This window comes from Xyrauchen texanus, chromosome 33 (genome assembly GCF_025860055.1).
Source record: "Xyrauchen texanus isolate HMW12.3.18 chromosome 33, RBS_HiC_50CHRs, whole genome shotgun sequence".
In the NCBI taxonomy this organism is placed as follows: Eukaryota; Metazoa; Chordata; class Actinopteri; order Cypriniformes; family Catostomidae; genus Xyrauchen; species Xyrauchen texanus.
Window position 1 is genome coordinate 10779437 of NC_068308.1, and position 20185 is coordinate 10799621.

The 20185-nt window shown below is 39.2% G+C and overlaps 1 protein-coding gene across 2 annotated transcripts; it reads right to left on the reverse strand.

Annotated features, from left to right (window-relative positions):
- Window positions 1–1355: 1355 nt before the first annotated feature.
- prrt2 (proline-rich transmembrane protein 2) lies at window positions 1356–18337 on the reverse strand. 2 transcript variants are annotated; one of them, XM_052102352.1, is made up of 5 exons: window positions 18119–18337; window positions 15345–15572; window positions 8591–8901; window positions 6956–7085; window positions 1356–3379 (listed from the first exon to the last, which is right to left on the reverse strand). In XM_052102352.1, exons 2-5 carry the CDS (start codon window positions 15562–15564, stop codon window positions 3363–3365), a joined length of 678 nt encoding a protein of 225 aa, XP_051958312.1. In that variant the 5' UTR covers window positions 15565–15572; window positions 18119–18337; the 3' UTR covers window positions 1356–3362. The 2 variants fall into 2 exon arrangements, with proteins under 2 accessions (XP_051958312.1, XP_051958311.1); XM_052102351.1 differs by having other exon boundaries at window positions 15345–15627.
- Window positions 18338–20185: the final 1848 nt, after the last annotated feature.

Here is a 20185-nt window from a genome sequence, read left to right on the forward strand (position 1 = left end):
TCTCCCTCTCTCCTTCCTCCCTTCATTAAGTGTTCATCTATTCAGCTATTTTAAATGAAAGAAAGAAAAAAAACATTATCAGCTGTTGGTGTTGGCCAACATTTCAATATTCCATTGCACAGAAGACAGTTCTAAGAAGTATCCTTAAAAAATATCTGGGAATGTCGTGTAGTAGGACTGGTCAGTATGGGAAGGAGGAAGCAAGGTTCAAGTAAGTTCAACTCTTTATTCACACACAATAATGATTCACGGGTAACTTTCTTCAAACACACTAACACGCCGCACTGCTGTGCTTCACTCGCTCTTTCTCAGACAAGATATATAGACAGACAGACAGACAAACAGACAGACAGACAGGATATATAGACCGACATCAGACATAGAGAAAGACAGATGATAGATAGATGATAGAAGACAGACAGACAGACAGATAGATGAGAGACAGACAAACAAACAGATAGATAGAAGAGAGAAAGACAGACATTTAGACAGACAGACAGACAGATAGAAGACAGACAGACAGGATATATAGACCGACATACAGACATAGAGAAAGACAGATGATAGATAGATGATAGAAGACAGACAGATAGAGAGAAGACAGACAGACAGATATTTAGACAGACAGACATATAGATAGAAGACAGACAGATAGATGAGAGACAGACAGTTAAACAGACAGATATATAGATAGAAGAGAGACAGACAGACAGTTAGACAGACAGACAGATAGATAGAAGACAGACTGACAGATAGATAGAAGAGATACAGACAGTTAGACAGACAGACAGATAGAAGACAGACAGACAGATAGAAGAGAGACAGACAGATAGTTAGACAGACAGAGAGACAGGATATATAGACCGACATACAGACAGAAAGACAGATGATAGATAGATGATAGATGACAGACAGATAGATAGAAGAGAGACATACAGACACAGAGAAATACAGATGATAGATAGATGATAGAAGAAAGATAGACAGACAGTTAGACAGACAGAAAGACAGTTAGATAGTTAGACAGACAGACAGACAGAAGACAGAAATATAGTTAGAAAGACAGACAGATAGAAGACAGACAGATAGTTAGACAGACAGACAGATAGATACAGCCAGACAGACCAAGAGATGATAGAAGACAGACAGACAGATAGAGAAAAACAGACAGATTTAAATGTAACACCATTTTTTTTACAGCACTTCTCCAGTCTAATTCTGGTATCTAACACACCCGAAGAGAGGCAGATGGTATCCTGGTATCCTTGGCAACGAAAAAATCAAACACGCTTCACTAAAATATGAGGACAAGGAACAAACCAGCAGTCAGGCAATTGAGACAATTCAATGGAGTTTCAGATCTTTTTATGCTTTATTTAATTTTCCCTTGAGAGGATACATAGAGGGAAATAGTGCTGCTTACAAGACTATCAAAATATTAGAGAAAAAAGGGTGCATGCTAAAATAAGTGCACAATGTTTATAATAGCTAAATAGTTCAAACAAGAGTTACATTTTCAGCTTTTCCTCTTTCCTTTAGGTCTGACTAAAACATGAGCCTTAAAGTGTATTAACAAAACAAATAAAAATGAAAGGTTGAAAATAAAAACATTAAAAAAGATAGAAATACATTATTTTAACCTACGGATCCTAACATAAATATAATTATTCACATATCACAAGTTTTGTCGGATAGCATAAGCAATACCATTGAATCTAAACAAAAAAAATCTCATCATTATATATTCCTCATTATAAATGACTTAGTTCACAGTTCAAACCCAGTTTTGACTGCTATAACAGCCTCAAGAGCTTTTAGACTCATCAACCAGCCAAATGTCCCATCTGGTTCTACAAGACAGGTTAATTAACACAACAGCTAATTAATACAATATTGCAGGAATCGTGAGATTCAGTTGTGATTCGGCTACAATTAGCTACAGATATTTCAGATTACACAGTGTATATAAATAACCCAACAACACAGTTCGGTACAAAGGTTTGCAGCATCTACAGTGTGTTTTTATAAAGAATATTTCCAGAAGTAGTATTCAACACGTTACCACATGATGCAAATCTATCTTGTCTGTGAGAACTTACATACTGATTTATCAAAAGGGGTGCACATGTTAATTTTCTTTTGCAAAAAAAAGTTTGCAAAAAAGAAACATCCAAAGCATATACAGTGGGGTTCAAAGCATCTCGGACCACTCGTCAAAGTACATTTTGTCCTCGTAAATAAACTTATCAGCAAAACTGTTTGCTGAAAATAGTGCAGAATCTTAAATATTTCTTATTTGTTTTATGGCCTTAGGTTTTCTTTGTATATTTCCATGTTTAAATAAGATTTGGAATCCCAGATTTTCAATGTGGATTTTTGGTCCCCACTGTATAATTTCAGGATTATTAGCTACATTTTGACTTAATACCAGAGTTCATGTTCAAGAACAGTCTAATTTTCCTTGTTAAAATCCTTGTTTGATTGTCATTTAACAAAATAAAAATGATTTTTTTTTTAACAGAACAGAATATAAATAATAAATCATGGTCATAAATAATGTGACGGTATAAAATTTCAGATAAAATAAATCTATTCTTTTTAAACAATCTCATGTATATGATGACATTAAAATCATAAAAATACTCTTGTTACTAAGATATCTCTCCTCTTTGCTCACAGATCATATCATCTTATCATAAATAGCTCACTATGAGGTTTCGAAACAAAGCGAGCAAATGTTGTCAACATCCTAAATCCGGTTTTGTCTCAGATATTGACGGTCATGATTCCAGTTGTGTGAGTGTGTTTCCTCATGACTACGGAGATCCACTTTATCGTGCATGAGCCACACTCAGCAGAACAAGTGGCTTAAGATTCTCATCGGATACTGCAATGGATGAATAATCTGACAAATCCATGTCTGTATATTGGTTTGGATTGTTTTCTTTTTTATCGAGAAAAAAAATACTTTTGCTATACCAGCAATTCTCCACTATGACAGAGCATGGGTATAGCTAGCCTTTACCAAATGTTAGCCATATTTGTACATGTTTAGATGTGAGAGTTCTTACCCATGCAGTACTCCAACAACCTCTGAATAAGTGCCTAGGGATGACTGTAACAGACATCGGTGAAAGTATCTTGCTCCATAGGGATGTCAGTTTGGGGCGAATTACCAAGGGTTCTCTCATTTTTTTACTTTAAAAAATTTTTTTTTTAGCTTTGAGGTGGAGGCATCTGATTATTGATTCCCCTCTAAGTTGTGATTGCCGTCACAGCAACCGTGAGGTGAAACAAATGGGCCGTGGTGTTCCGGTCAGTGGTCTGATGCAAAGCTGAATTCCATGGCACGCTCACTGCACTCAGGACTTGACATTAACTGTAAAATACAAATAAAATGGTTTTCAAAAATTATGTTAATGTTAATGTAATGGGAAAATGCTGTTAAAATTATAATTTAACCTGAAATGAAATGTCTGTCATCAAAATTTTGCATTGCATTTTTCCATTCAATGAAAGTGAATGGTGACTGATGTTCTGCCAAACATCTCTTTTTGTGTTCCACGAAAGAAAGTCATATGGGTTTGGAACAGGGCTAGACTGGGAAGAGAAATCGGCCTGGGATTTTACATAGCAACTGGCCCAAAATTTGTTGAGCGGTGGGGGGTATGTCCTTTTCTGCATATCACGGCAGCGTTTTGTTGTCTGTTCTGCATAACGCGGCGGCTCATTTTATCTTATCACGGCCCATTCGGCCCGATTCGCGTTTAAAATGTAATGCATTACACCAACACTGGTTATTATGCATGAGTCCTCACAGAATATTATCACAAAGGGAAAAAATGATTTGTCTTTGTAATTTTTCATCAAAATGTAGTAAATTGCTCAGCTTCTAAAACAACTTTCCTTTTCACTGATGTCACCTTGACCTTGGGAGCTATTGGATAATAGCCAAATATCTATTAAAGGGATAGTTCACCCCAAAATGAAAATTTTCTCATCATTAACTCACCCTCTTGCTATCCCAGATTGGCATTATTTGTGCATAACGCTACCTAATGGGCAGTTGTGTAAATATTAATTATTTATTCTTTTTTTTTTCTTTTACCCTTCCTTTTTTCCAAAATGGAATAAATTCATTATTTTCCTCAAAATTCTACAAAGAATACCCCATAATGACAATGTGAAAGAAGTTTGTTTGAAATCTTTGCAAATGTATTAAAAAATTTTTTTTTTAAATCACATGTACATAAGTATTCACAGCCTTTGCTCAATACTTTGTTGAAGCACCTTTGGCACCAATTACAGCCTCAAGTCTTTTTGTGTATGATGCTACAAGCTTGGCACACATTTTTGGGCAGTTTCTCCCATTTTTCTTTGCAGGATCTCTCAAGCTCCATCAGGTTGGATGGGAAGCTTCGGTGCACAGCCATTTTCAGATCTCTCCAGAGATGTTCAATCGAGTTCAAGTCTGGGCTCTGGCTGGGCCACTCAAGGACATTCACAGAGTTGTCCTGTAGCCACTCCTTTGTTAATTTGGCTGTGTGCTTAGGGTGGTTGACCTGTTGGAAGATGAACCTTCACCCCATTCTAAGGTCCAGAGTGATCTGGAAGCAGGTTTTCATCAAGGATGTCTCTGTACATTGCTGCATTCATCTTTCCCTCGATCCTCGATACCACAGCATGATGCTGCCACCACCATGCTTCACTGTAGGGATGGTATTGGTCAGGTGATGAGCGGTGCCTGGTATTCCTCCAAACATGACGCTTGTCATTCAGGCCAAAGAGTTCAATCTTTGTTTCATCAGACCAGAGAATTTTGTTTCTCATGGTCTGAGAGTCCTTCAGGTGCCTTTTGGCAAACTCCAGGTGGGCTGTCATGTGCCTTTTACTGAGGAGTGGCTTCTGTCTGGCCACTCTACCATACAGGCCTGATTGGTGGAGTGCTGCAGAGATGGTTGTTCTTCTGGAAGGTTCTCCTCTCTCCACAGAGAAACGCTGGAGCTCTGTCAGAGTGACCATCAGGTTCTTGGTTACCTCCCTGACTAAGGCCCTTCTCCCCCGATCACTCAGTTTGGCCGGGCGGCCAGCGCTAGGAAGAGTCCTGGTGGTTCCAAACTTTTTCCATTTATGGATGATGGAGGCCACTGTGCTCATTGGGACCTTCAATACTGCAGAAATGTTTCTGTACCCTTCCCCAGATCTGTGCCTTGATACAATCCTGTCTTGGAGGTCTACAGACAATTCCTTGGACTTCATGGCTTGGTTTGTGCTCTGACATGCACTGTTAACTGTGGGACCTTATATAGACAGGTATGTGCCTTTCCAAATCATGTCCAATCAACTGAATTCACCACAGGTCGACTCCAATCAAGTTGTAGAAACATCTCAAGGATGATCAGTGGAAACAGGATGCACCTGAGCTCAGTTTTGAGTGTCATGGCAAAGGTTGTGAATACTTATGTACATGTGATTTTTTTCATTTTTTATTTTTAATAAATTTGCAAAGATTTCAAACAAACATCTTTCACATTGTCATTATGGGGTATTGTTTGTAGAATTTTTAGGAAAATTATTAATTTAATCCATTTTGGAATAAGGCTGTAACATAACAAAATGTGAAAAAAGTGAAGCGCTGTGAATACTTTCCGGATGCACTGTACTTCTGCAGAAGAAAGAAATTCATACGAGGTTGAGACAACATATGGATGAGTAAATGATGAGATGATTATAATTTTTGGGTGAAATATTCCTTGAAGGCATTGCTTTAGTAAACTAGTAATCAGATTCGGTGTTGTGCCGAAATCTGACTCCCTGCCAGATTCTTCCTCACCACTAACTGATTGGTCCCTCTCCCTAAAGCCCACCCCTACACCCACCCCTAACCCCAACCATAGTATAGAGTCATTGGTCCCATTCAAAAGTAACCATATTAGGGAGTCAGAAATCGGCATGACACCAGCTCAAGTTCAATATGGAGCATAAACGTTTTCCAATCTATTCAATTCTCAATGGACAAAATCAAATCCCTCCTTACATTTTTTCCTGGTTGAATGTCCTTTTTCTGTTGTAAATATGTCACTTTAAGGAAGTAAAATGGGTTACGAACGCTGTTTCATGTTGACTTTAAATCAGGGGAAAGATTGCATATGTTTCTATGGGCAACCAATAGAAATGTCACAATGTTAAAAGAGCTGTGTAGTGAGAGTTATCTAATATCCATCTTATATACAGTATGTCATTTCTTTGGTTAATTACATGTAATCAGAGTCAACTGTTTTCTAATCAACTTTAAAATCAAGCTTTCAAAAGAACAGTTCTTGGAGTATTAGGAGACAAAACCTCCTACAAACCTACAAAGGCTTTTTTAATTATTTTTTATTCATATTTATCCCCTTTTCTCCCAGTTTTGAATGCCCAATTCCCACTAATTAGTAGGTCCTCATGGTGGCGCGGTTACTCACCTCAATCCGGGTGGCGGAGGACAAGTCTCAATTGTCTCCGCTTCTGAGACAGTCAATCCACGCATCTTATCACATGGCTTGTTGTGCATGACACCATGGAGACTCGCAGCACGTGGAGGCTCATACTATTCTCTGCGATCCACGCACAACTTGCCACACACCCCATTGAGAGCGAGAATCACTAATCGCGACAGTGAGGAGCTTACCCCTTGTGACTCTACCCTCCCTAGCAACCAGGCCAATTTGGTTGATTATACCTGGCTGGAGTCACTCAGCACACCCTGGATTCAAACTCGTGACTCCAGGAGTGGTAGTCAGAATCAATCCTCGCTCAGCTACCCAGACCCCGGATTTTTTTATTCTTGACCTATTTAGATGTTCTACTGTATGTATGATATATGTAGATAGAATTCATTTATATCCAGTACTGAGAGCCATTTTACCTATTAAGTGAGTGAGAGGCATGGACCAAGTGGTCAGGGGTCACTTACTTGCCAGATTCACAGCGCATGCTATGATAATGACAGCTCCTCCCACCAGTGAGACCACAGACAGCAGCTTCGCCACACGACCCAGACGTCTCGCTCCATCTATGTTCCCCTGCTCGAGACTGTTACGGGACTAGACACAAGAACATGACAGTGAGCTCCAAGGTTCCATTAAAGTCAAGACTGCTAAAATACTCTGATAGTATTGTGTTTCAGAGGTGTTTCCTGCAATATTCAGTGTCTGTCCAACACGAGTTTGCTAAAACATATGAAATGGTAGAAGTTCGTAAGAATTCATACCAGGATGTGCAATGCGAAAGTAAGCGAAAGTTCTGCATGTCAAACGTTGTGTACATACTTATTAATTTTATGCCCAAACCCAAACCCCATATCTAAACCTAACCATAGAGTAGAGTCTGTAAGGATGATCTGAAATGTAAAGAGTATGTTTTGTATGGCGTGTTTTAGAAGGAGAGGAGGAAGAGTCTTCTTTTTGGCTGTTGCAAAAGTCGTAAGAATTTGTACAACCCAAATTGCACAATTTCATACAGTTTAGACAACTCATTGCCAACTTGTACGAATCTATACAATTCCTAAGTGAGAGAATGTTAGTTCGTCAGTGCTGTGTTGCAACTGAATCGACAGTGCCACGGCAAAATAAGTTGTGTTTTAACTGAGTTGTGAACTTGTAATCTGAATTAATGTGATGAGAGAGAAAAACTGTGGGCACCGGAAAATAATACAATGATTAAAAATAGACAAAGTTAGCATTAGGTTTGTTGGTTTCATGCAACAACAAACATACACAGCAACCACAGTTGTCCAATAGCCTTTTTTATTTTTTAATGAACCAGAAAAGACTAACCATGCATATGGGCATTGTGCAATTCATGAGTTCGCTGGTACATATAGTCCTGGAGCACATTAAGGTACACGTGTTTGGCATGCTGTCCATTGCGGAGGGGCTCAAGCACAAGCAGATGCTTAGAAATCTTTGGGATATGATTGAAAGGCCTAGATAAAAAAGCTCACCCTGAAATTTTGTTTGGAACTGACAAAACATAATCACACAAGAAATCAACATGTTGCTTTTCAAATGTACATATACTCTGAAATTGACCCCATTCTGCTGAATTACTGATAAGGGCCATCCCCATCAGTCATTTTTCATCATTTCAGCTGTGGTCACCATTCACTCTAGTACTACTGATAGGGTGTTGTGCAAGCAATTTCATAGATGCGAGTTCAGATACTGTTGGAACCAGGAAGTAATCACATTCACAAACAATTGTAAGCCCAATTCGCAGGTTGCATTTTCACTAAAAAAAATATTTTTACTCCACTGGCGGTTATGTTTAGGTAGAGTTAATAAAATATGCATTCCTGTTGACTGCATACAGTAAATTATTTAAATATACAACTCGCTTTTGTGCCCCTCTCGGGATATTTCACGTGTCAACTGGAGCTCAAATGTTCACCAACACTCCCAACTTCAAACACAGACGATTTGAGCAGTTGTTGTAAAGTGAAATCAGAACTTGAACAGAATCATTAAATTCTTTGTGATTCTCATTTCTAATTATATTTCCTCTTTAACTTGACAATATTACATAGAATAAACGTTCAGTGCCTACATACCATAATGGAGTAAACGAAGCCCACAATGTTGATTGGCCAAACAGGGCAGAAGCAAGCGATGACAGCCAGGATGAGGTAGTCTTTGGGTTTGGAACGGTCCAATGGAGGGTTGGTGGCGATACTAGAGTGCCGTGAAAGAGAGGGTCGCGGGGAGAATGCTGTGTAGGCAATGGAGCTGGACCGGCTGCTCATCCGGGTACGGCTAACATGAGGATGGTGCGAATGAGGGAGAGAATGATGCCGGCGTGGAGGAGGGGAGATGATGGGTTTGGAGGCAAAAGCATCATTAGTGGAACAATAAATCCCATCACCTGTCAAAAGAGAAAAAGAGAGAGGACAAAGTGTAGAACAGCAAGTGAATAAAAAAGTTTACAGTTACAAATTTATTAGTGGCTTGGCAGGTTTGTCAATTCATCTTAGTCTTTAAGGAATAGTTCACCCCAAAAAAAATGAAAATTCTGTCATTATTTACTCACTATCAAATGCATATGGCTTTGTGGCAGGGCGGAGGGCGGGGCCGGGTCGTGATTCTGCACACCCGGTGCCTTATCAGGCTAATTAAGCCTCCGAGAGGGATAAAGGCTGACTGCAGAAGATTGTGCGGGAGAGAGAGATCGTTTACGGACATGTCCGTCGTGTGTGTGTTTGTCTTTTGTTTCAGTTTACCAATGAAACTATTATTTATATTTTCAAGCCGGTTCTCGCCTCCTCCTTGCCCATCTAAATCACGTTACACTGGTGCCGAAGTCCGGGAAGGAGGAGGGATACGCCGTAGTAGAGTTCTCGCCACTAGCGTCCACCCCAACGGAGCAGCCGCGGCCATCTGCCGGGGGACGAGCAGCCCGCTACCTGGAAGCGGAGGACGGCCGCCGACCACGAAGAGAGAAGGGGCTCCTAACCGACCACCTGGAGTGGTCAGGGCCGCTGCCAGGGGCGGAGGAGTCCCCTACCGGCCGCTGAAACGCGGCGGGGTCTGAGACCGCTGACTGCGAGCGGGGAGGGGCTCGCTGCAGACCGCCTGGACAGGGAGAACTGCTGCCAGGGGCGGGGGAGACCCCTTCTGTTCCCCAAGAACGCGGAGGGGTGTTCCGTCCACCAGGGGCTGGAGGACTGCCTCCGTTAGAGGGTGTAGGAGTGGCCGAGGAACAAGTTACGCCGTATCGGAGAACTGGCGAGTAAGTGTTTTTTTTTTTCTCTCGCTCTCCTCTCTCTATCTCACTGCCGCTCCGCGTTGGCCTTTTCCCTCTCCTTTAAATTTTACAGTGTTTTTTTGCGAGTACTAAACTGTTACAGGAAGTACCCCCCCCCATGTTTATTATTAATGTTTCCCTCCCCTTGTCCCCTCCCTGATCCAGGTGGACGGGGATGACCTGCCGGCAGACGGGGTTTCGGGCACGCCCTCCCCCAGTGAAAGAGGGGGGTATACGTCATGCCGGGGGATCCCCTGCCTGAGAGAACGAGGGAGGAATGTGGCAGGGCGGAGGGCAGGGCCGGGTCGTGATTATACACACCCGGTCCCTTATCAGGCTAATCAAGCCTCCGAGAGTGATAAAGACCGACTGCGGAGGATTGTGCGGGAGAAAGAGATTGTACGTCATGTGTTTGTGTCTTTTGTTTCAGTTTATAATTCAAATATTATTTATATTGACAAGCCGGTTCTCGCCTCCTCCTTTCTACGTTACAGACTTACTATACTTTCTTATGTAAAATACTAAATGAGAATGTCTGAGCTCTTCTTTTACATCCAATAAAAGTGGATGCCACAAAGCTCCAAAAAGGACCAAATCACCATAAAACTTCAAACAAGCAAACATCCATAAAATTCCTTGGCTATATATAAGTCTTCTACAGCAACATAATAGCTTTGTGTGAAAAACAGACAGATGACCTTTAGAAGTGTTTAACATTTAGAAGCATTGTGCAAGTTTTTATGTCATCCATGCCAAATCCCATTGGTTCTTGCATGTATGGTTGAGAACCAAGAACCGGTTACATAATTTTTTTTTTAAAACAAATGATTTTCATGACCTTTTTGAAAGATACAGCATGACCAGTGATGTGCGGATCAAAAACAAATTACTCTTATGAGTAGATTCTTTTGAATCTACAACAACAAACATACAGCGCTTCCTTGCGACTCTTATCAGCCGGTTATTTTTGTGAACTTACAGAACTGCAAGTTATTAATTTAGTCATGTCTAATTCAAAAGGTTCTGCTTGTGTGAGACTTAAATTAGACTAATTACTTAAAGGTTATTGATAGGAGAGTGTGCAGTTATATACATATTTATATATATAAATTAAATAATAAAATATATTAATTCAAAAGTCTTGTGTAAACGTATCTTTTGCAAGAATCTTCTCTCTTAAAATGTGAAATCATCTCATCATTTGGTAATAGGCTGCTATGGGATGTAGATCTAATAAGATTTGCATAATTTCTTCCATATATTTCTTTCTCAAAATTGCTGAAAGAGTCATTAATGAAACTGTTAAAGAACCGGAAGCATTAAGAGGGATCAGAATTAGAACTAGAATCCTTAAGCTCTTTACGATTCCCATCTCTACTCGCATGTCATGTGTCCAGTCACGTCGAGGCAAGTTTGAATACACAACCACAAATGAGATTTGAGAGCTACAGCATTTACACTGTACAACAGCATTTTGACCTATTTCTCATACACTTGAAATACAGTGGAAGTCTTTTAGACATCATGGAAGTCATATGGACACTTTTTATTAGGTTTTTTTTTTTTTGGGTAACAAATCCCTCAACACCTGAAAGAGCAGCTTTTTTTGCATAGTCATAAGGGTGAATAAATCAGGTACATTTGACTTTTTGGGTGAACTATTCCTTTAATACAAAATAAATAGAACAATAATGTGCACATTAATTCCAGCAAACATGAGCTTAGACTAATCTACAATATGGGTCTATGGACGACTAATCTAAGTGCTTGATTTTCTTTTCTGTCTATGTTGTACATAACACTGATTGTTTATGACATTGTTTACTCCTTCACCAAGCATTCCTCCACATTTGACAATGATGGAAACCCAGGACGGCGTAATCTTGAAACAAACTTTAATTAAATAGCCAATGCAATTAATCCACTGATCTCTTTCATGCTCTCAACCTCTCCTGCCAGATAAACCCTCTGGCCATTTTAATTAAGATACACAACTTCAATTTCATTAAGCGTATTTACGACACACTCAGTGGTTGTAAAAATGGGGGAAATAAAAATATTATCATCTCGATGTTGCTCTTAACATTGAATAAACTCATCAGATCCTCATCAACCCTCAATCAACAGCAAAACAAACAACTGTGCTTGTCCACTGGCTGCAAGCACTTTTGGCTTCAATCATACTGCGTGGTTAGCCACAAAGAAATGCCACTCAGAAGAGATTATGCATTATTTACAATCATCGGATTTGCTGTGCAGCAAACCATTCCTCGAATGGTGCTGCTATAACGTGGTTTCTGAATTAAACCTCAAAACCTCAAAATATGCATCATATATTTTACCTTCTCATTCAGTTGTCTCCAAAAGTCTGAGACCAATACTGAAAATGATTTTATTTAGCATTTTTCTCATTTAATCTTCTTTTTCCCCATCACGTTATCCCAGCTTGATATGAGAATTTCCTGTGACACTTCACATTAATGCTCCCTCTGTTAAGGGTTTATAAAGGGGTTCAACAAAGACTAATATTTATATGACAGCATGATATATAACAACATGTATTCAAATGGCAACTTTCATGCAATACATGCCAAATAGTTAGCCTTATAACATACTGTACATGTTTTAAATGCTTAATAAATACTCTTATACATTCTTGTATTAATCAAAAACATAAAACATACTCTTCGTGCTCATTTATAGGGTATATGATATAATAAAGCCTGATGACCAATGTAAATTGCGAAGTGGAGCCACCGTGGATTGGACTTGATGGTCCAGCACATCCCAAAGATATTCAATCGGATTGAGATCTGGGGAACTGGAGGCCAGGTCAACACCTTGAACTCTTCATTATGTTCCTCAAACCATTCCCAAACAATGTGTGCAGTATGGCAGGGCACATTATACTTTTGAAAGAGGCCACTGCCATCAGGGAATACCAAAATTAACGCCCACATGAATGGCTGGACCCAGGGTCTCCCATTAGAACATTGCCCAGAGCATCACACTTCCCACAGTGCATCCTGGTGCCATCACTTCCCTAGGTAAATGCCGCACACGTACACCCTTCTTCCGCTGCTCCAAGTTCCAGTTCTGATGCTCACGTGCCCATTGTAGGGTGCTTTTGACGGTGGACAGGGGTCATCATGGGCACTCTGAATGGTCTGCGGCTACGCAGCCCCATAAACACCAAGGTCTGATGCACTGTGTTGTGACACATTCCTCCCATAACAATAATTATAATTTTTTTGTATCCACTTTTCTTCCAATTTGGAAGAGGTCCTCATTGTGACATGGTTACTCACCTCAATCCGAGTGGTGGAGGACAAGTCTCAGTTGCCTCCATTTCTGAGAGAGTCAATCTGCACATCTTATCACGTGGCTTGCTGTGCATGACACCACTGAGACTCACACCATGTGGAGGCTCATGCTATACTTCGCAATCCACACAAAACTTACCACGTACCCCATTGAGATTGAGACCCACTAATCGTGATAACAAGGAGGTTACCCCATGTGACTCTACTCTCCCTAGCCATTGGGTCAATTTGGTTGCTTAGTAGACCTGGCTGGAGTCACTCAGCACACCCTGGATTCGAACTCGCAACTCCCGGGATGGTAGTCAGCATCAATACTCGGTGAGCTACCCAGGCCCCTCCCGTAACCTTCATTATGAGCCTTTGGTGCATTGATGAGCCTTTGGTGCCCAACACCCTGTCGCCGGTTTGTGGTTTGTCCCTCCTCGGACCACTGTCAGTAGGTATTCACCAATGCTGACCAGGAGCACCCTACAAGCCTTGTCGTTTCAGAGATGCTCTGACCCAGTTGCCTGGCCAAAACAATTTGGCCCTTGTCAAAGTCACTCAGGTCTTTACTCCTGCCCATTTCTCCTGCATTCAACATGCTGACTACAAGATCTTATTGTTCGTTTACCATCTAATCTACACAGACCTTGACATGTGGCCTTGTTAGGAGATGATCAACGTTATTTGCTTCACCTGTGGGTGATCATAATGTTTTGGCTCATTAGTGTATGTACAGGTTTCTAATGATGGAAACTCCTTTATAAATTCTTTATATGTGTACTAAAACTATTACATAAAGGTATATTTTCACAAGATACTACCGTTGAATTGATGAAGTGATATTAAGCAAATATAACATGCAGGTATTATGTGAAGTCACCCTTTTTATGTATGTTGTTATAACCCCACATCCATGATTTATATAACATTTGCAAATGAACAGTGCTGGTTAGATTACTTCTGATTTGTAATCTGGTACTGATTACAAATTACATTAAGAAAATTGTAGTCAGTAATGTAATCTCTTGTTTATTTGATGTAATATGCATTTGAGTGATGGTGGCATAGTGGGCTAAAACACATAACTTGTAATCAGAAGGTTGCTGGTTCAATCCACACAGCCACCACCATTGTGTGCTTAAGCAAGGCACTTAACTCCAGGTTGCTCCAGGGGAATTTTCCTTGTAATAAGTGCACTGTAAGTCACTTTGGATAAAAGCATCTGCCAAATGCATAAATGTAAATGTAAATAAGTAGAATAAGATTGTACCCTTTTGACAATGTTGCTTTAAAGATATGCATTAAAGAACTTGCTAAAGGATCAAAATATGTTGAAGTAGTATCAGGTCTATGTGTGCAATTCTATCCACCCATTTGAAAACACTTGAAAACTTACCAAATGTACGTAAATCAACAGTAGACTTTTATAGAATTCAAATGTTTAAATAGTTAAAAAGAAGATGAAGAGTTAGAGGAATAAATAAATTATGAACAATTTAGCGCCTTTGCCTGATTAAAATGTAATCCTGTAATCCATAGAAAAGTAACTGTAATTTGATTATGAGTATTTTAATATGTAATTTAATGTAATTACAAGAACTTGATTTTTGTAATTGTATTACATAATCCAGATTATATGTAATCTGTCACTACCCAGCACAGTAAATTAATTATAAGTCATCTATGAAACCCCATTATAAACCCTTAACGAATGGAACATTAATGCAAAGTCTTAACAAATTTCCTAAAGAATACCTTGTGTGCTCCAAAGGAAGCAAGGATATCTGACCTTTTGTACAAAGAAGTTATCATGTTCAATGTCACAATTTTGCTTACATTTGATTAGTTATTATTTATTCTTTAGTATTTGTATTCATTTTAGAGCACAATGTTTCTGTTGTTTAGTATTTTGAATTTGTCAAAATACTAAAGCTTGCAGTGTATTTTTAGGTTTAAATACAAATTTGAATCCCAGATTTTCAATGTGGTCTCAGGTTTTTAGATTTTTTTTTCTTTTTGATTCAAATGTTTCCTCTTTGTTTGTCTCTTCCGCTTATGTTTGCCTGTTTAATTGCATGCCATTTTAAAAGTCATTATCCTGATTGCTGTATGCAAATCACTGTGGTGTGATTGGCATAGCAGGACCTGGAACTCCCAAATCTTGACAAGGCAGATGAAACTCATTCACATCCCTCCCCCCTTTCCCAAACCATCCCAGAATAATAAACATATAATATTGATAAATCGACGAATTACCATTCTCTGTTTTCTCCTTGACCATAACGATGACCTCCCCCGAGCATCGTGCCTCCTCAGTGGACTGCTGGGGAAAAGAAAGGGGCCGCAGACATGGGAAGGAGTCCGATTTGGCCCCCGGTTGAAATGTTACTGGACCCGGGGTTTGGCTACTCATTGGTTCCCCATCTTGGGTACAAACCAAAGAGCCCAATGATCCCTGACGGTACTCTGTTTCCATAGAGACAACTGAGGGTGCAAAGGTTGTCAATGTTACGTTGATAAGTCCTGTCTGCTTGTGTGGCTAAAATAGGAGAAAAAATGGTGTGAAATAGGATTCATCTAGGGGAGACTGGGGCTAGCTGTCTCAAGAATTGTATCTCAGTTACTATTAAGCCTAAAGTATGCTTCGGTCAGACGTGGATGCTCAGGACACAAGATGCAAAACTCCTCATTAGCACAGTATGCAACCACTGAACGCATTCAGCCCGATTTTTGTAACTGTGCGTCTTTATACTCACAGAATGCGCATGCACCTGGAGTTATTTGCACTAAATAGTGGGTCCAAAAGGTGGCAGTACTTATATTTTGAGACGTTGCTGTCACGAAGTAGCTCTAAAAGATTATGTAATCACCGCCAAACATCAGGAGATGAAGGTAAAAACAACAACGTGCATATGAGATCCAAGAGCGCATGTGTGAGGAGGTCTGGAGATACCTGCATTTGTGTAACTCGAGTCTGAAGGAATATAAAGAAATCTTTATGGGTCTAAACTACTGAAGCGAAAGTCCGGTGTCTCAAAACAGACGTAGCGCGCATGTGCCAATCACCTGTGTATGCGCACACAGTTATATGGAGTATAATTTGACAGGCTCGCATTAGATTATATGCAGATGCAGAGCATTCGTGCCAAAATGGACGTACGCCTAGGGTTAGGGGTTAGATTAGGGTTAAGCCCTAGGTATAGCCCTAGCCCAGACCTCCTCACACACACACTCTTGACTTTCACATCCACTTTTATGGTTTTACCTTCATCTCCTGATGTTTAGTGGCAATTATATCTTCTTCTAACACTTCTTCTTGACAGCAACAGCTCAAATGTGAGTGTTGCCACCTTGTGGACCCACTAATTAGTGCAAAAAACTCCAGGCACATCCTGCATGTTCAAAGTCGCGCGGTTAAAAAATCAGGCTGCACACGTTTAGTGTGTACACTCGGCGTTGGTGTCTGACCGAAGAATACTTTGGGCTTTAGGGCAAGGGTTGGGGTGGGGTAGGGTTAAATTTAGGGGAAAGGTTAACAATGTAACTACATATGTAATTAAATGCAGGTATTTAAATGTAGGTACAATGCAAAAAGATGTATGTACATAATAAGTACATTGTATCAAACAAAGCAGTTAAATCAAATTACACAAATGTTTTTTCCCTATCAAGGGTGTAGATTTGGCATGTACATGGGGGGGGGGGTTGCATTCATGTGGGTTGTAGCATGAAGCATTTACATGTTTCCTTTGATCATGGTAGAAATAAGTTATAATGGTAACAAAGAAATTGATGTGTTTTTGTGGTACAAAATAACACTCAGACAATGAATTCTCATGGATGTGATTTGCAGTCAGATGATTTATGACAACATGTGCCGGAGTGTGAGGTTGCATTTCATCATGTTTTTCTGCCTTTCCAACCAATGATAATGAGATTCGTTGTCTGATTAGTAGCTAGTTGGCACTTTTTTATACATTCACCCTGTTTTTCAAAGTCAATTTCTGTGTAGACACACAAACCTTGAAGTCTTGGCTACAAAGAGCTGCTCAACATTTCCACCATTTATTGAATATGGGCAGGGGTGTAGGGGGGGTTGAGGTAACCCCCTCAATAATCAAAACAAGAGAAATGGTGGCAAAAATGGTGGAAATGTTGAGCTGCTCTTTGTAGCCAAGCCTTCAAGGTTTGTGTGTCTACACAGAAATTGACTTTGAAAAACAGGGTGAATGTATAAAAAAGTGCCAACTAGCTACTAATTAGACAATGAACCACATTAACATTGTCTGGGAAGGCAGAAAAACACATGATGAGATGCAACCTCACACTCCGGCACATGGTGTCAAATATATCATCTGACTGCAAATCACATCCATGAGAATTCATTGTCTTAGTGTTATTTTGTACCACAAAAACACATCAACATCTTTGTTAAAATGTGATAAGGCATCATTTTCACCATCTTTTCAAACACATTTTTAATTTATTCACTCTCATGTTGATTTTAACCTTGTAACCTAAATACATAGGTCATGAAACTGACCTCAAGTACAGATGAGCAAACATTTTTAGAGACTGAGAATGAATCCACATTCTATCAATTGCTTCCATGTCCTCATATTTTTCTAACGGTCAGATAGTATAGGACAGAATGTTTACATTTAACACAGTTTGCTTGAATATCAAGTACGAACATATGGTAATGGTCAAATAATCATTCTAATATAGTACATGAGGGCAAAGACCTTGGGGAAATAAGAGACATATGGAGGAAAGGATGTAAGAGTAAGAAAAAGTGTCAATAATATAGGCTATATTATAAAATATACACAAAAATAACAATACACAATGTGTTTAACATAAGAAAGCTGTTCTTTGTGTCCCTGCAACTGATAATAGGTACACTTTACCTTTCCAGATTGGAAAGTCCTTTGTTTTCTAACAAGACAAAGTAACGTGTGCCCTCTTGAAACTGAAAAGCGTTGTAACGGTCAACAGTACATATATACACATATATAGTATTCACATACCTTCCGCCGTGCGATTCACGTCAGTGTGCGATTGGACTCACACGTACACTAGTTGTCCATTTGCATTTTAGTCTCACGATAATTCTAACGAAATTAGCTATTCTGCTGTTGCATTTAAATATCGTGCTCTGCGATAAAAGATAAACTAGTGCCGCGGTGTTATTGTCAACGGTTCGCGCATGTTTTCTGTCAGGGATGCAGTGCACACAGACACTGAACGGATGGAGGAAACGGGGAGGGGGGCACAAAAGCGTGAAATGCATCAACTAAATTAACTGCGCAGGGAAGCCCTGTTATTATCAGCCACTGGCTGAGTGGCACACTCAATATAAAGGCTGATTGTTGATAATGATTATAAGCAGTCTTTAAAGCAAAAAAGGAATATAGGTAACACTTGTATTAGAGTGGCCATGATAACACTACTGTCATGATATCACAGTAGGATACATATGGGGCTCAAGGCCCCCCTAAAGGAAAATGTGCCTTTTTCTGCTCCTTAAAGGAATATTTCATCCAATAATAAAAACTCTCTAATCATTTACTCACCCCATGCCATCCCAGAATGACAAATTAAGAAGATTTCTAGAAGAATATCTCAGCTCTGTAGACGCTTATAATGCAAGTAAATGATGGCCAGAACTTTAAAGATCCAAAAAGCACAAAGGCAGCATAAAATGTATCCATAAAACGCCAGTGGTTAAATCATTATCTTCAAAATTGATATGATAGGTGTGGGTGAGAAACAGATCAATATTTAAGTTCTTTTTTTTTAAACTATAAATCTCCACTTTCAAGTCCACGTTCTTCTTTTATTTTTGGTGATTCGCATTCTTTATGCATATCACCACCTACTGGGCAAGGAGAAGAATTTATGGATAACAAGGACTTAAATATTGATCTGTTTCTCACCCACACTTATCATATCACTTCTGAAGACATGGATTGAACCACTGGAGTTGTGTGGATTACTTCTATACTGCCTTTATGTGCATTTTATTTTCTGTAGCAAATACTAAAAAACAACCACTGCATCAAAAAGTGGACCTTTGCTTATTGTCAAGTTATTTAATAACTTTTGAATTATTCTGCATTTATTAAACATTGTACATTTTGGAGCTACAATGTTAACATATTTCATAATCTCCATTGTGATTGGAGCAGTCAATGAGGGTCCACTTTACATCATTCAAAACAAATTCAACTCCCTCTTATAGAAAATGATGGAGCCCCTTAGAGGACAGGGCGGGATTCTTTTTTTCTGAAATAGTTTTGCATTCCATCACAATAAATTGACCATGATTTCACTATAGTAACCATATTTTGATCTTCATATTCATTGTAAAGCCATAGTGAAAATAAAGGAAAATTAAAACTATGATTATAAAAATAATAATTTTGTGGTTATTATGGTTTTACTACAAATTGTATTTGTTGTAAAACCATAGTAACCACAAGTATTACCATAGTTAATCTATAGTCAAACAGTGGTATCTATATAGGTACAGTATACTGTATTAAAACATAGTTTCCACCAATAAAAAAAACACGGTTACTTTTCATAGTTACTACAATAGTAGTAATCTATAGTAAAATCATGGTTTCCACCAAAAAATAAAAATAAAACAAAAAAACATATATGATTACTACGGTCTACAATATTACTGTAGTAAAACCAGTTAAACTATGGAATTTGTATAGTAAAAGCATAATAACCGCAAAATTGTGATTTTAATTATAATTTAATATATAATTATAGTTAATATCATTTACTGTATTTTCACTATGGTTTCACTGCAAATATTATGGTTAAAATATGGTTACTGTAGTAAACCATGGTACATTTATTGTGAGAGAATGCAAACTATTGCAAGGGCAATGCTGTCTCCCCATCCGGCTTGAAGCACTGCGCTGATCAGCTGTCTCCAGTTCACAGACATTTTCAACACCTCACTGGAGACATGTCACATGCCAGCCTGCTTCAATTCCTCAACTATCATCCCTGTTCCCAAGAAGTCAAGGACCACAGGACATAACGACTTCAGACCCGTCGCCCTGACCTCTGTGGTG